Below are 17,746 nucleotides of genomic sequence, written 5' to 3'. Positions count from 1 at the left end.
TGGAAAATAATTCTTTTTTTTTCATAAAAAACAAGTGGCATTATATAAACAAACTGGCATTTAAAGGGTTCAAATCCTGAAAATGAATGAATATTTGGTAGTTATGATCAGGACTGATATAGGTTAACAAAATTAACTCATTGAAAGTGGAAAATAATATTAATATATCATATTATTATGGCAGTTTTTTGACGTGGAACTTTTTGTCCTCTAAGGACCTCTGAGTAACTTTTTGAAATTGACACACAAGGGTTAATATGTAATCATATTATATTATATTATATAATGACCCTTAATGGACTTATCTAGATGGCAGAAATACAATATGCAACCAGACAGAGGATTGCATTGGTCCATATTTAGGGAAGGGGTCAAAATACAGCACTGTTGAAGCATTACACAACTTTTGCATGGTCACTGTGGAAAATACAGATCAATTGCAAGCTTTTTAAGTGAAAGCAGAGCATGCATTTACAAGTTAAAGCAATGCGTTACACTCCTTTAGCAAGCGTATGGAGTCTCGAGGAGTGAAAACACTTACTTCCTGAAGTCTGGACAGCATGAAGACGAAACAAGTTGTCGTTTCTATCTCGGCAGGAGGAGAGGTAAAACTTGGCTCTGAATCCATCTTCTTACAGCTTGTTTATTTATTTACCGGTGTCACCGAGCGCTCAGAGACGGAGGATGAAGCCGATAAACACGCACTAAAGGCCGGACCACTGGCTCATATCGGAAGCCAGTAATAACCGGTGTTTTCTGATATAAACAGACTCTGACAATCCTTCCTTTCAAAGTAATTAGAGGTTTAAGACTGAGAGGCTTGTATATAGAATGATAATACTGATTAACAATACGGTTTTTTTTTTAAATCGCGTTTTTATCTCTTTTAACACGTCAACACTTGAAAGCGCTGCTGATCTTTCTCAAGCTGGAGTGTTTCCGCTCTCTGCGCGGTCATGTGATGCTGATGCTGGCCTCTGATTGGTCACCTTTAGAACGTGTCCTATAATAGGTAGGAATATTTCATTTAATTGATTTGGTATTTTATCTAGTTACGTTTTCATACAAATACATGTCTCAAATTGAATTTTATGTGCAGTTGTAGCACAAATCTCTATATTATTATTATTAAGGGCGCACTATCGGTCCCATCAGTCGCTTCTCGTGTATTGCAGGCAAAGTGACTACAGCTGAAGTCAGAAGTTTACATACACTTAGGTTGAAGCCATTAAAACTGATATTTTTACCACTCCACAGATTTCATGTTAGCAAACTATAGTTTTGGCAAGTCGTTTAGGACATCTACTTTGTGCACGACATGAATAAGTTTTCCAACAGTTGTTTACAGACAGATTGTTTCACTTTTAATTGACTATATCACAATTCCAATGGGTCTGAAGTTTACAAACACTAAGTTAACTGTGCCTTTAAGCAGCTTGGAAAATTCCAGAAAATGATGTCAAGTCTTTAGACAATTAGCCATTTAGCTTCTGAGAGGAGGTGTACCTGTGGATGTATTTTAAGGCCTACATTCAAACTCAGTGCCTCTTTGCTTGACATCATGGGAAAATCAAAAGAAATCAGCCAAGACTCAGAAAAACAATTGTGGACCTCTACAAGTCTGGTTCATTCTTGGGAGCCATTTCTAAATGCCTGAAAGTACCACGTTCATCTGTACATACAATAGTACGTAAGTATAAACACCATGGGACCACACAGCTATCATACCACTCAGGAAGGAGACGCATTCTGTCTCCTAGAGATGAACGTAGTTTGGTGCGAAAAGTGAAAATCAATCCCAGAACAACAGCAAAGGACCTTGTGAAGATACTGGAGGAAACAGGCAGACAAGTATCTATATCCACAGTAAAACGAGTCCTATATTGACATAACCTGAAAGGCTGCTCAGCAAGGAAGAAGCCACTGCTCCAAAACCACCATAAAAAAGTCAGACTACAGTTTGCAAGTGCACATGGGGACAAAGTCACAAAGATCTTACTTTTTGGAGAAATGTCCTCGAACTTTTTGGCCATAATAACCATCATTATGTTTGTAGGAAAAAGGGTGAGGCCTGCAAGCCGAAGAACACCATCCCAACCGTGAAGCATGGGGGTGGCAGCATCATGTTGTGGGGGTGCTTTACTGCAGGAGGGACTGGTGCACTTCACAAAATAGATGGCATTATGAGGAAGGAAAATTATGTGGATATATTGAAGCAACATCTCAAGACATCAGCCAGGAAGTTAAAGCTCGGTCGCAAATGGGTCTTCCAAATGGGCAATGACCCCAAGCATATCTCCAAAGTTGTGGCAAAATGGCTTAAGGACAACAAAGTCAAGGTATTGGAGTGGCCATCACAAAGTCCTGACCTCAATCCGATAGAAAATTTGTGTGCAGAACTGAAAAAGTGTGTGAGCAAGGAGGACTACAAACCTGACTCAGTTACACCAGTTCTGTCTGGAGGAATGGGACAACATTACAGCAACTTATTGTGAGAAGCTTGTGGAAGGATACCCAAAACATTTGACCCAAGTTAAACAATTTAAAGGCAATGCTACCAAATACTAACAAAGTGTATGTAAACTTCTGACCCACTGGGAATGTGATGAAAAAAATAAAAGCTGAAATAAATAATTCTCTCTACTATTATTCTGTCATTTCACATTCTTAAAATAAAGTAGTGATCCTAACTGACCTAAGACAGGGAATGTTTTTTATGAGTAAATGTCAGGAATTGTGAAAAACTGAGTTTAAATGTATTTGGCTAAGGTGTATGTGAACTGCTGACTTCAACTGTATATTAGCGACACCCTCATGACAAAAAAAAAAAAAAAAATGTTATCTCTCAATCTTGGATGTTTTAAACCACAACCTGAGAACCTGTTGTCAATTACTCACCCAAATGTTGTTGAAAATGCCGTCTTGTGGAACACAAACGGAGATGTTAGGCAGAATTTTAGGGAACTGATGCAAAGAAAGGGAATGGCGACTGAGGCTACCATTTTGCGTAGCATCTCCCTTTGTGTACGTTAAAAATATCAATTTTATGCACTGACAGCTGAATGAGGTCCAAACAGGAAAACAAAATATTTTTGTAGAACAGCGCCACCTACACTGTACAGGAGTAAAATAGTATTATATATATATATATATATATATATATATATATATATATATATTTAATAATAATAATAAAAAATTCAACCCAAGTTAAACCCAATATGCACATAGACTTAGACTTTGGGGGAAAACTAGAGCTGACACTGATGTTGTTTATTCGCTGTTCTACCAAAATCCCATCAATAAAAGCCTCAGCACAATAAGGTGGTATAAAATAACATGACATTTTACTCACAACTTCTGCGTACACTCCAAGATACTCTTTGCCAAGAAGCATCGAGCCCCAAAGTTCATCTGAAGTTGAAGAGCTGGTGATGTAACTGTTTGCTTCAACGTCACGGAAATCAGACACACTTGGGGTCTCCAGTGAACCTGATGAAAATACAACAGTTTTAACTGGTTTTAAATTGTCCAAGTAAGAAGGAAAGCACAGCGTCAATACATTTTATCCTTCATAATATGACGCAATTAAGAGTGAAACAGCATATATATTTATTGTAACAATAAAAAGTAGCACAGGACTTGATATTTGACTTTCAGTGACATCAGTCGAAAATGAAAGTCGTTTCAAAAGTTGCATTTTTTTTTTTTTAAGAACGTCTATTATATATCTATTATTTAAAGTGAATATTTAATTTTGCTTGCACTTAAAAAAAAACATTAACAAACCTGAAGATTGGTCCATTTCAAAGTGTAATCCAATGTCCACTGGATTCTCCAAAATCGCATGAGGCCCCTTTTGAATCTCCTCAGCATCTTTGAAACCTATCTGTGCATCTTTATTCCTATTAAAATGACCGCCGTCCTCCTCGAGTCCCATCTCTTCACTGTGAGATAAATCTTGAGGGTTCACATTTAATTCAGAATTCAGAATCAATTCAGATTCATTCTGCTCCTTATGAATCTCAGGACTTTCAGGTGGTTCAATCGTTTCGACATCACTGACCAAATCCTTCACCTCTTCAGAGCCGGTTTGTTCATCTGGAGAAGCGTATACAAAGAGAAATGCATTAACCATTATAATTGCGATCGGGAGCCTGCAAAGATGCAAATTAACGTCATCACAAGCAGTTCACTTCCACGATTTGGTACAATTGTGTTCCTATCAGCAGCAAACCGTACTGGAGTTCACATGAACCGTACCCAAGACCGCCTTTTCAAGTGGACCCGGGTGTGGTTCGCGGGTGTGCACCCGAGTTCGGAAAACAGCGTTCACATTATCCAAATGAACCGAACTTTGATGTCATTCGACACCCGGGTTCGCACCAAAATTGCTAGTGTGAAAGCACCCTCAGTCACCATTAGTGCTGGGCAGTTTATCAAATATTCACGATATGAATCCAAATGGTTGTGCTGGCGATACATTTTTTTGAATATTTTGAATATCAGCATTTTAATGTGATTTTTGTTTGGCCTCTACATTTACGATCCTTTAAGGCTGCATAATTTATTAAAATAAAACCAAAATTATTATTACATATATTATTATTATTATTACTACAACGTAAAAGGCTGTGATTCCAGCTTTAATTCAGTATCTTAATTCTTAAATTCCAACAATAATTCAGTATTAATAGTCTTCAAATGGTTCCAAAAAAATAAGTGAAGCTTTAGTTTCTGCACACCCCATTTATTCACAAAAATAGTTGTATTAAAAATATATGAAGGCAAATAAAACTCGGTATTGTTTTATATTGGTGAATACACAGTAAATTACAATGATTACATATTATTCCTTGAGTTGATTTAGTAAAAAACATGCCTTCATTATTTTTAACTAGAGTTTTATTTAATTCAATACAAGTTTAGCTCAACTGACAGCATTTGTGGCATAATGTTGATTACCACAAAAATATATTTCGATTCATGCCTCCTTTTCTTTAAAAAAAATCTCAAATTGAGGTTCCAGTGAGACACTTACAGTGGAAGTCAATGTGGCCAATTTTTGGAGGGTTTAAATGCAGAAATGTGAAATGTATAATTTTATAAAAGCACTTACAGTCATGGGAAAAAGAAAGTACACCCTCCTTGAATTCTATGGTTTTACGTATCAGGACATAATAAAAATCATCTGGTCCTTAGCAGGTCTTAAAATTAGGTAAATACAACCTCAGATGAACAACAACACATGACATATTACACCGTCTCATGATTTATTTAACAAAAATAAAGCCAAAATGGAGAAGCCATATGTGAAAAACTAAGTACACCTTATGATTCAACAGCTTGTAGAATGACCTTTAGCAGCAATAACTTCAAGTAATCATTTTCTGTATGACTTTATCAGTCTCTCACATCGCTCACTCTTCTTTACAACGTTGCTTCAGTTCATTGAGGTTTGCGGGCATTTGTTTATGCACAGCTCTCTTAAGGTCCCGCCACAGCATTTCAGTCAGGTTGAGCTCTGGACTTTGACTGGGCCATTGCAACACTTTGATTCTTTTTCAGCCATTCCGTTGTAGATTTGCTGGTGTGCTTGGGATCATTGTCCTGTTGCATGACCCAATTTCAGCCAAGCTTTAGCTGTCGGACAGATGGCCTCACATTTGACTCTAGAATACTCTAGTATACAGAGGAGTTCATGGTCGACTCAGTGACTGCAAAGTGCCCAGGTCCTGTGGCTGCAAAACAAGCCCAAATTATCACCCCTCCACCACCGTGCTTGACAGTTGGTATGAGGTGTTTGTGCTGATATGCTGTGTTTGGTTTTCGCCAAACGTGGCGCTGTGCATTATGGCCAAACATCTCCACTTTGGTCTCGTCTGTCCAAAGGACATTGTTCCAGAAGTTTTGTGGTTTGTTCAGATGCAACTTTGCAAACCTAAGCCGTGCTGCCATGTTCTTTTTAGAGAGAAGAGGCTTTCTCCTGGCAACCCTTCCTAACAAACCATACTTGTTCAGTCTTTTTCTAATTGTACTGTCATGAACTTTCACATTTAACATGCTAACTGAGGCCTGTAGAGTCTGAGATGTAACTCTTGGGTTTTTTGCAATTTCTCTGAGCATTGCACAGTCTGACCTTTGGGGTGAATTTGCTGGGACGTCCACTTCTGGGAAGATTGGCAACTGTCTTGAATGTTTTCCACTGTAGAATGATGGACTTTAAATTGTTTGGAAATGGCCTTATAACCCTTCCCAGATTGAAGGGCAGCAACAATTGCTTCTCTAAAATCATTGCTTATGTCTTTCCTCCTTGGCATTGTGTTAACACACACCTGAATGCTCCAGACCAGCAAACTGCTAAAACTTCAGCTTTTATCACACTTGCTGATGATCAATTAATCAAGGGCATTTGATTAGCAGCACCTGGCTACTACTTATCCTCTTAATTCTTATGGAAACAGTAAGGGTGTACTTAGTTTTTCACTGGAACACCAAATTTAGCTTTTTTAGAAGAAAAGGAGGGATGAGAAGAACTTATTATGAAATCAAAAATATTCCACAAATGCTGTCGATTAAGCTTAAATTGTATTGAACCCAGAATATTGCTTTAAACGTTTTGAATCTACTGACCAACATTGATTGGTCGGCTGAAATTATGGTTCCTCAGCCATTTCAGAGCAAATACATAATTATCGAGATATATATTAAATATTGTCAATAGTCTGAAAAATATATATTGATCATTTTTGTCGCCACTCACTTCGATTGCATACTTTTTCCATTCCATGAAAGTGAATGAGGCTAATATTATTTCATTTTTGGGTGAAGTATCCCTTTAAAAGTGCAAAAGAAAACAGTAAGAGAAGGTCATGTTTCTCACCTGTTTCAGAGGCAGGTTGTTCTTCCTCAACCAATGGGACACTGTCACTAGCGGCTGAATATTTCTGTCGCAAAGAGAACACAATCTCCCGAAAAGCATCCAAGATGGCAGCCTCTACATCATTCATTCCTGGTTCCTTCAGCCGTCCAAGTTCCTGAGCTTTCCGCTCTCTTTCATTAAGCATTTCCTCCGTCTCATCTAGAATCGAGTTCTCTGAGGCCTCCATGATCTGGTCAAGCGTGTTCTCGATGTTCTCAGTGTATGTCTGCAACTGCCTGGCAGACTTCATCTCTTGATCCAGGTCAGAAAACATGGCTTCAATTTTGAACAGGTTTTTCAGCCCGAGACACTTCTGCATACGCTCCACATCATCGTCTCTCAAGTGATCTCGTAAAATTGTGAGTCTTAGAATGCTATCACTGTACACAGGCTCCTCACGAGGAGAAGGCACCTCAAGGTTGTGATCGGATCCATCTTCTTCCAGAGTTTCATGGTCTTCTTCTTGAGTCACGCTTGTTAGAGAAGATGGTACCTCACTTGGTTCCATGCCATTGTCATTTTGTTCAGATACGTCTGAAATTTCGGCTTCGACTTGAATTTCAGGTTGTTCGTTCTCCTTGGATTCATCTGTAATTTGGAGTTCAGAAGAAGATAAAAGAGCGTTCTCATCCTCCAAAAGCTCTTTGGCATCTTCCGTCTCGTCTTGATCTTGAGGCTCTTCTTCATTGGGACTTTGTTCCTCTGATTGCAAGGTGTTTTTTAATAGATTCAAAAGGTCGTTCCTCACTTTTTCAATCTGATTGTCGGTTTTGTCAAGAAGGGTTGCAGTCTGTGGACTTTCATGCAGTTCTTCACTCTTGTCTGTAATGGCCTTCTGAAGATCTTCTTCAATGTTTTCATTTGCTTTCTCATTCTTGCTTGTGTCTACCATCTGAAGACCATCCTCTTCAGTGGCTTCATCTGCAAGCATCCTGTCCACGTTTAGTGATGAGATCGTACCTACAGTGTGTTTTTCCACAGTTTGTTCAGATGAGATGTCTTGACTCTTTGGCGGAGCACTTATGGAGTCTAGAGTTTCTAGATCAAGGACTTCTTCTGCAATTGCCAGATCTTCAGAGTCAATTTCTGCATTCAAGACTTTGGGACTAGCGAGGTCTTTGACATTCGTATCTGAATGTGATTCCTCAGGTAAAGCCTCCATGTCCTCTTTGGTGACTCTTTCAAGAGATCCAGTCTCTCGCGTTTTACCTTCACGCTCCTTTTTAAAAATATCCTTAAAGGTTGACCACATGTTCTTATCCTCAGTATCCTCCTCAACTTTATTCAGTGTTTTCCCAGGTGCTTGTAGTGGTATATCCTTATTGTTTTGCTTGGATTTGGCAGGTTCTTCAGTGTCTATCTCTGAGCCAGCAGTTTGGGCTTCAAATGGAAGTTTCATGGGTTTCTGGGGATCAGAATTTGTGACTTCCTCTGTACTGAACGGTCTCTCAGAGTCACTCTGGTTGTGCAAACGCTCAGAATAATCAATATTTAGAGCATCAGAATCTGATGGTTCTGCTTCTACATCTTCTAAGGAAACCTCTGACTCTTGGTGTAGTGAATTATTAGTCTGCTCTTCCATGACCTCTACAAGCTGAACAGCTTTTGGCTCTTTCTGTACTGCATCTGTAGATTCTAATGTTGGTTCTGGTGAGACATCTATCTTTGGTTGAATGCTATCAGATTCCTCATCCGCAGATTTTGAAAGTAGTGTCTCTGTTTCAGGATGTGCTACCGATTCTGAATCTACAGATTCTGTTTCAAAAGGCAAAGTTGATTCTGAATCTACTGAATCTGTCTCAAAGGGCAAAGTTGATTCTGAATCTACTGAATCTGTCTCAAGTGGTGATATTGATTCTGAATCTACTGATTCTGTTTCTGGATGTGTTGTAGATTCTGAACTTGTCGTTCCTTTTTCAGAAGGCAGCTGGGAGACGACAGCATCATTCTGAGCTGATTCTTTTGATTCTGCTGTTAAATTCTCATTTTCTATTAACAACAAGTTGCCTAATAGCACATCAATGTCATAGCTTTCAAATTTATCAAGTCCCGTATCAAAACACACAAAATCTGTTTCCTGAAAGAGAAAGATCAATATTACTTCCCAAAATGCTGACCAAAGGTCACAAGAAAAATTACCAAAGATCAGTAAATCTCAAGACTACCTTACCTCTGCAGGCACCTCAAATTCCTTTTCAGTATATATATGACTTAGATTAAGACAGTCCTTTGGAAAATAACCAAAGTCGTTTCCAACCTATGCAAACAAAGGAACAGAACAACATGATCAATTAGCCATTTTTGCATTATTCAATTTATGATTCATGTGTACATTAAGTTTTTCTCATGATTTATTTTAGCATGTCATGATACCCTAATAATCATCAATGCATTGCACACACATTTATTGGATAAAATAATCTATTTAACTTGGATTGAACTACTCTATTTACTCTAATATTTTTAGTACTGGATGAAATATGTGTTTACAGTATTTATAGCCTATATTTCTTTTTGCAATGCATTGCATTTGTGGTTTTGGAATTGAGCTGATGTCATTCTAAAGCCAGAGTTAAACTTAATTTTATGCATGCATACAAACATAGTGGAGCCCAAAAGTCTGGTGAGACCACTGGTGAAACATGCATCCTTTTTTAATTTTATACTTTAATCCTACTCAATTTTATATCTCAAATTTAATACAAGAATTTTCATTACAAATTATATTATCAGCTTTTGGATATGGATGGCTTAGCTTTTGCAGAAAGTTTTTTGTGAGGGTTAGGTTTAGGGGTAGGGTTAGGGTATAGAATCTATTGTTCGTACAGTATAAAAATCATTATGTCTATGGAGAGTCCTCATAATGATAGCTGCACCAACGTGTGTGTGTGTGTGTGTGTGTGTGAGTGTGTGTGTGTGTGGATAGCTTTTGTTGATGGTGGTGTAGTTAACATTTAGTAGCTTAATACACATCTCTAATTAAAGATGAAAATGATGTTATTGTTTACTCACTCATGTTGCTTCAAACCAGTATAACTTTCTTTCTTCTGTGGAACATAAAAGAAGATGTTATGCATTATGTTAGTCTCAGTCACCATTCACTTTCATTGCACCTTTTGTCATACAATGAAAGTGAATAGTGACTGAGTGTGTCATTCTGCCTAGCATCTATTTTGGTGTTCCACAGAAGAAGATGATTTAATTTTTGTGTGAACTACCCCTTTAAGACACGTGTATGATCTGTTGACCAACTTAAGTATGACACAGACTATTTGCAATGTTAAAATACTACTATTCAAATATGCTTGCATGACAACTGATATCTCACACAATTCATCACCAACAACTCCCTTAAACCAACCAATCAATCATTAATCGTGTACTTACACTACCGGCCCACACATCTGACCTCTGTCCTGAGAGTTTATAATATACATATATCGTCTCTCCTTTCTTGAAAGTGAGAAACCGACAGTCCGGCCCCATGAAATCCCTTACGGCTTTTCCTCTGCCGAGCAGCACTAAAGAGACACAAGAAAACGACAAGGTAAGCTTAAGAATCTAACACTGACTTTGCTTTAAGTAAGAACTAAATCTTCAGCAAGATATCTGCATGAAGTACATTACGAACCCCTGGATTTGCCCCTAAAAAAAGTGACATTTAACCTCTACTTGCTTAACCCTCACAGACATAAACATTGATATTTTTCTCCATGAAAGTGTTTTTTAGGACGTCTCTGATTTTGTGCTTGTTTGTTTTTGTTTTTTTCAAACCAAATCTTTGTATTGCGATCACTTCAAAGTTTCAGCAACTGTTTTGTATTTTTCTTTTTACCATTTCTAATAAAAATAGGCATCATTTAATTGCTTTACAGAAACGATGCAATTCTGCTACAGTGGCTTTCTGAGGGTTAAAATTGGATCGAATGTGACTATAGAACCTTGTAATGAATCAATTATAATTTGCTTTCAGAAAACGAAGCCATTACGATTTTATGCACTATGACCACACTTTCATTTAACCAAAATTAAGCATATTTTTCCATGCAAATTCCCATCACCGTAATGCATTCAAATATTTTACTAATTTCTGTTATTCTCAATGGTGATTCTCATTATTGTAATGCAATGATTTTTTACGCAGCATAAATTAAAGGCAGTACAACAAATACTGGCATCATGATGTCTAAATACTTCATATAAATGTTTTATATATATATATATTTGGGCATCTCTGTAATACTTTTTTTTTTTGCAATGCACTGATGAGAGTGTGGGTGAAATGTGATTGACTGTCATAATATTTTTTTTTAAATGTCACAATGCAAAATATCTTATTAGTCATGAAAATAGGCTTCATTTTGATCATGCAAAATATAATTTTGAATATAAAATATAAAGTCTTCCTTTTGATTTGGGTTGAAATATGACCTGGACATGTTCTTGACAGTTGACCCGATAAAGCTGCATGAAGAAAAACTATGTGTTTAATATTTTGCAATAGCTTTTTGAAATGCATTTTGTACTCGCTTTCTTTCTGTTAATTAAAAGTATGACAACCACACCAGTTTTAACAGTGTGTGTCTAACAGGGTGCCAATAGCTAATATGGTGTTATATTTCAAAGTAAAGTGGTTAATAAAGACATATTTCAAGCACATTCATTTCACACCTGAATTAAGTGAATTTTGATCAGCTGGTTGTTGTTAATAGCGACGTTGTCTACTAAAGCCAATGAGACATGAAATAGAAGGTAAACAATTTCTCATATTCAACATTTACTCTAGCAACCTGTGATTATAAGTCATTAAGAACATCAATTAAGCACCCCAGATCTTTTCAAGCCTATTAACCAACAAGATTTTCTTCAAAAGGCTCTTTATGCTGTTAGCTTGTTGGCTAAACTCTGAGCATAACATCAACAAACAGGATCTCCAATGACGCAACCACTCTTATTTACACTCCACGTAGCACATAAATCCTCTTTTCATGTATCATTTTATTGTTACAGAATGTTACAAAGTTACGGTATCCCGTTGTATCGGTGATGCGGCCTTTGTGACGTCTGCACGGAAGTTTTATGATCAGCATCTTGATACAAAGTTCCAGTGTGTGATACTCACTGCTACATTCATCATCGGCGCAGCGTTTGAAGTCGGAGAAGCGCCGCTCCGCGCTGGATTTACAAACACATGCATGAAGAAACAGAGTAAAAACGTACAAATATGGATTTAGTGTAGCCATGATTGCGGCTTGTGATTGTAGGACTGCAGTCCCACCGCGCGTGCAGCCGACACGTCAGCAGACCTGAGAGACGAGCTGAACTGCTTCAGTGAGGAGGAGAAAACACTAGAGTCATGTTACTGAACACTTAAAGAGATAGCTGAAGCAAAATCACATCTCATCAGGCACCGAGACTCCAAACTTCACCTATCTCTTTATGCTTCGTGCAAAATACATACAGTAGTCCATATGCTGCAATTAAATGCCAGATAGTACCATGCATAATAAAAACTCACACTCAGGACCTTAGAGGACAAAAATGTCCGCGTCAAAAAACTGCCACAAAGATATTATATGACTTAGATTTTTTAACCAACATCAGTCCTGATCATAACTACCAAATATTCATTCATTTTCAGGAATTTAACACTTTAAATGCCAGTTTGTTTACATAATGCCACTGTTGTTTTTACACACACACACACACACACACACACACACACACACACACACACACACACACACACACACACACACGTTGGTGCAGCTATCATTATGAGGACTCTCCATAGACATAATGATTTTTATACTGTACAAACTATAGATTCTATCCCCTAACCCTACCCCTACCCCTAAACCTAACCCTCACAAAAAACTTTCGGCATTTTTACATTTTCAAAAAAACATCGTTTAGTATGTTTTTTTAAGTGATTTGAATTATGGGGACACTAGAAATGTCCTCATAAACCACATTTATAGCATAATACCCTTGTAATTACCAGTTTATAACCTAAAAAAAGTCCTCGTAAACAACTTAAATGTGCCCCCCCCCCCCCCACACACACACACATATTTCTCAATACACACATACAAAACACACTCTGACATCCATATCAACACACGCACACAATTTTAGCTGCATCATTTGTTCAATTAGCCTGCAGTGCTCTATAATACAGCAAACAGAGAATAGGGGAAAAGCTTGTATTTGCTCCATAGGCTAAACATGAGAAAAATGGCGCCATCTGGTGGAAAATATAAAAATGTAAATTTTGAAGCCAGGGCTCCAGAATGAAAGCATAATATTATAGAATTCATGATTTTATGCTTTAATGGCACTGGGATCAAATATTGCAGTTTTAATGGGTTTCAATGGGGACATTTTTGTTCTGAAGGTCCTGAGTGTAACTATTTTGTGTACACAGTGTATTATAGATGTATTATAGGAACTGAGGTTCAAATATCAAAATTCCCCGAAATTCCCCAAAAAATACACACGCCGTTGGCATTAACACAGCCAAAATGATCGAAAAAACACAAATGAAAAAGACAAAAATTTTCCGAAGGTCGCACAAGGGTTAAAAATGAATACACAATGCCAGGTAAAACACACAAACTACATTTCCATTTAAGGATTTTTTGCTAAAAAAGTTTTAGCGCATCAAAATATAGCTGATGGAAACGCAAATTATCGCTAAAATTTCACGAGTGTTGACATAATATTACATAATATTACATGACATAATACTCTAGCGCATAAACTATATGTCAATACCTCAGATGTCGAAAAACTGGTTTGGAAACACTTTTTGTTGAGAAAATTGGCATTAACGCAAAAATGTAGTGTCACATGGCAAAATTTACCCTAATCGTTAGCCTGTGTTAACGATGACGACAAGGTATTCATCCTTGAAAGCCAAATTATTGTACATGAAGTACATTACTCACACTGTTATGGATTGGTCTTAACAGCATACCTGCACAGATCTGATGCAAACACATCTGCGTGATGACACTTCCAGGAGTGCCAACACAAATATCTCGTATCATTACAAATAATAAAAAATGCGTTATCTACTTTTATAGATAGTAAACTCAGCAAAAAAAGAAACGTCCCTTTTTCAGGACACTGTATTTTAAAGATAATTTTGTAAAAATCCAAATAACTTTACAGATCTTTATTGTAAAGGGTTTAAACAATGTTTTCCATGCTTGTTCTTGTACCTGTGGAACGGTCGTTAAGACACTACAGCTTACAGACGGTAGGCAATAAAGAGACCTTTCTACTGACTCTGAAAAACACCAAAAGAAAGATGCCCAGGGTCCCTGCTTATCTGCGTGAACGTGCCTTAGGCATGCTGCATGGAGGCATGAGGACTGCAGATGTGGCCAGGGCAATAAATTGCAATGTCTGTACTGTGAGATGCCTAAGACAGCGCTACAAGGGAGACAGGAAGGACAGCTGATCGTCCTCGCAGTGGCAGACCACGTGTAACAACACCTGCTCAGGATCGGTACATCCGAATATCACACCTGCGGGACAGGTACAGGATGGCAACAACAACTGCCCGAGTTACACCAGGAACGCACAATCCCTCCATCAGTGCTCAGACTGTCCGCAATAGGCTGAGAGAGGCTGGACTGAGGGCTTGTAGGCCTGTTGTAAGGCAGGTCCTTACCAGACATCACCGGCAACAACGTCGCTTATGAGCACAAACCCACCTTCACTGGACCAGACAGGACTGGCAAAAAGTGCTCTTCACTGACGAGTCGCGGTTTTGTCTCACCAGGGGTGATGGTCAGACTCGCGTTTATCGTCGAAGGAATGAGCGTTACACCGAGGCCTGTACTCCGGTGCGGGATCGATTTAGAGGTGGAGGGTCCGTCATGGTCTGGGGCGGTGTGTCACAGCATCATCGGACTGAGCTTGTTGTCACTGCAGGCAATCTCAACGCTGTGCGTTACAGGGAAGACATCCTCCTCCCTCATGTGGTACCCTTCCTGCAGGCTCATCCTGACATGACCCGCCAGCATGACAATGCCACCAGCCATACTGCTCGTTCTGTGCATGATTTCCTGCAAGACAGGAATGTCAGTGTTCTGCCATGGTCAGCGAAGAGCCCGGATCTCAATCCCATTGAGCACATCTGGGACCTGTTGGAATGGAGGGTGAGGGCTAGGGCCATTCCCCACAGAAATGTCCGGGAACTTGCAAGTGCCTTGGTGGAAGAGTGGGGTAACATCTCACAGCAAGAACTGGCAAATCTGGTGCAGTCCATGAGGAGGAGATGCACTGCAGTACTTAATGCAGCTGGTGGCCACACCAGATACTGACTGTTACTTTTGATTTTGACCCCCTCTTTGTTCAGGGACACATTATTCCATTTCTGTTAGTCACATGTCTGTGAAACTTGTTCAGTTTATGTCTTAGTTGTTGAATCTTTTATGTTCATACAAATATATTTACACATGTTAAGATTGCTGAAAATAAAAGCAGTTGAAAGTGAGAGGACGTTTCTTTTTTTGCTGAGTTTATTTGATTTACAATGTGAATGAAGTAAAAAGGTTCTCTTTAAAATGGTTTAGTAATAGATTATAAAATGTTGATGTTTAAGTTCATAAAGTCTGCCTCTTCTTATTATTATTCATTAATACATTTATTTATTTTGTTTCTTTGGGTCAATCAATATGATATATTTAAGAAAACTTTGTTTCAACACTAAATTTTGCTGGTTTATTTTTTAACCCAGAATGCTGGGTTGTGACTGTTGGGTCATTTTGTTGGGTTATTTTCACAGAGTTGGGTAGTTTTTAACCCATCTTTGCTGGGTTAATGGTTGGGTCATTGTCACTGACAGTACAATTTACCATAGCCAATCCAAGCTGTGATAAACAACTGTCATTTTTGCCTCCTGTTCTTAATTCTGAATCCTAAATTCCTCTGTAAAATTAATGTTTTTATTCACTTGTATTCCTATCATTCATTACTGTAGAGTCAGTAACAACTTCTGTTGTCTCACATGATCATTTTTGTTTTTTAAATATACTTATTTGTATTACAACAATACCAAGACGTAATACCAAGCTAGTTTGGCAGCTAATTCCTTTCATATCTGTTAAGGTCGATGGCTTTGCCCCACCCAAAAATGAAAATTCTCTAATCATATACTCACCCTCATGTCATCCCAGATGTGTATGACTTTCTTTCTTCTGCAGAACACAAATTAAGATTTTTAGAAGAATATTTCAGCTCTGTTGGTCCACACAATGCAAGTGAATTGTGACCAAAACATTGAAGCTCCAAAAAGCAGAAAAAGGCAGCATAAAAGTAATCCATAAAACTACTGTGGTTAAATACATGCCTTCTGAAGTGATCCAGGTGAGCACAAACCAAAATGTAACTCCTTTTTCAAAGTACATCTTGCCATTGCAGTCTCTAGGCACGATCATGATTTCAAGCTCAATTACTCTTCCTAGCACCATCTAGTGGCTGTGCGCATGCATCAAGCAGTAGGAAGTGTAATCGAAGATATTGATAATACAGAAGATTTTACAGAAGACATGGATTAAACCACTGGAATCTTATGTTTTACTTTTATGCTGCCTTTTTCTGCTTTTTGGAGCTTCAAAGTTCTGTTCACCATTTACTTGCATTGTATGGACCTACAGAGCACAAATATTCTTCTAAAAATCTTCATTTGTGTTCTGCAGAAGACAGAAAGTCATACACATCTGGGATGACATGAGGGTGAGTAAATGATGAGAGCGTTTCTATTTTTGGGTGAACTATCCCTTTAAATGTTTTATGAATTATGTATGATTACTTTATGGATCTTAATGAATTTGTCATAATTTTACTTTTACATTTTTGTCCTCAAATAAAAAATAAGTTATAAGTTCTAAAATGTTCTTGTGTTTATTTCATTCTTATCAAATCTTATCATATATATAAATATGTATTTATAGGCTATATATAAACCAATACATTTTTTCAAATGTTTAATTTTATCTTACAGCAAAATCTCTATATACAGATTTTTCTGTAGAAGTAAATGAAAACAATAACCATTTATGAGGTCAAATTAACCCAGCATATTGTCAATATGAGCTTGCTGGATTAGTTTAACCCAACTTGTGTTCTGTCCAATATTTATCAGCACTGGGTTGCCAATTGGGTTATTTTTAACCCAGCCAAATTTAAAGAAACATTTGTATACATTTTGGTTGACAGGCAAAAGGTGCATATAGAGGTTTGCTCTCTCATGGGTATTCTGTGCTACATGAATGGATGTATTGTGGTATAAATATCTGAGTTACTGTCAGGAGCTTGAAGAGAGAAGCCTATGAGAAATTGTGGAGTCTGAAAAAAGAAGTCTAAATAAATAAATCCATATGAAAAGCAGTTCTCAGTTTCGTGTTTCTGGCATCAGTCCTGTTCCTTATTTTATTTGAATATGGCTTGTGTTCATGCAAGCCATAGTGCTGTTGAACAGTGAACAGTGATGTTGTAACCTGCCCAACAACTGGGATGAGTTGTAACACTAATAGAAAACATGGACATTTTAACTTTTGCACATTAATTTATTGAAGTAATCAAATTTACTTGTTCAAAATAATTATTATGCAGTTACCACCCTCCACCATTATTTCATTTTAAACATTTTAATTAAAATGAATTCAAAACAGCAAATATAAAAATACCACAAAACATAGGCTAGCAACCAAGACCGTAGCAAGGAATTCTGGGCCCACTGACTGTATACTGGTCTGGGCCCTTTTCATTTAAAAAAATACAGTAAAAAAATTGTTGTGGGCCCCTCTT

General features: G+C 37.7%; 1 protein-coding gene across 1 annotated transcript in view; it reads right to left on the bottom strand.

Annotated features, from left to right (window-relative positions):
- The window catches only part of LOC127416294 (transport and Golgi organization protein 1 homolog), a 45,171-nt gene extending 32,931 nt beyond the window's left edge, over positions 1-12,240 (bottom strand). The window contains 6 exon segments of the mRNA XM_051655560.1: positions 3,356-3,492; positions 3,790-4,101; positions 6,884-8,999; positions 9,093-9,179; positions 10,310-10,443; positions 12,045-12,240. Coding sequence (XP_051511520.1) covers positions 3,356-3,492; positions 3,790-4,101; positions 6,884-8,999; positions 9,093-9,179; positions 10,310-10,443; positions 12,045-12,165 — 2,907 coding nt within the window. The 5' untranslated portion in view covers positions 12,166-12,240.
- Between the last annotated feature and the right edge of the window lie 5,506 nt (positions 12,241-17,746).

Source organism: Myxocyprinus asiaticus, chromosome 25, assembly GCF_019703515.2.
Source record: "Myxocyprinus asiaticus isolate MX2 ecotype Aquarium Trade chromosome 25, UBuf_Myxa_2, whole genome shotgun sequence".
Lineage (NCBI taxonomy): Eukaryota > Metazoa > Chordata > Actinopteri > Cypriniformes > Catostomidae > Myxocyprinus > Myxocyprinus asiaticus.
Note: the sequence above shows the minus strand (reverse complement) of the source record. Positions and strands in the feature narration are given on the sequence as shown.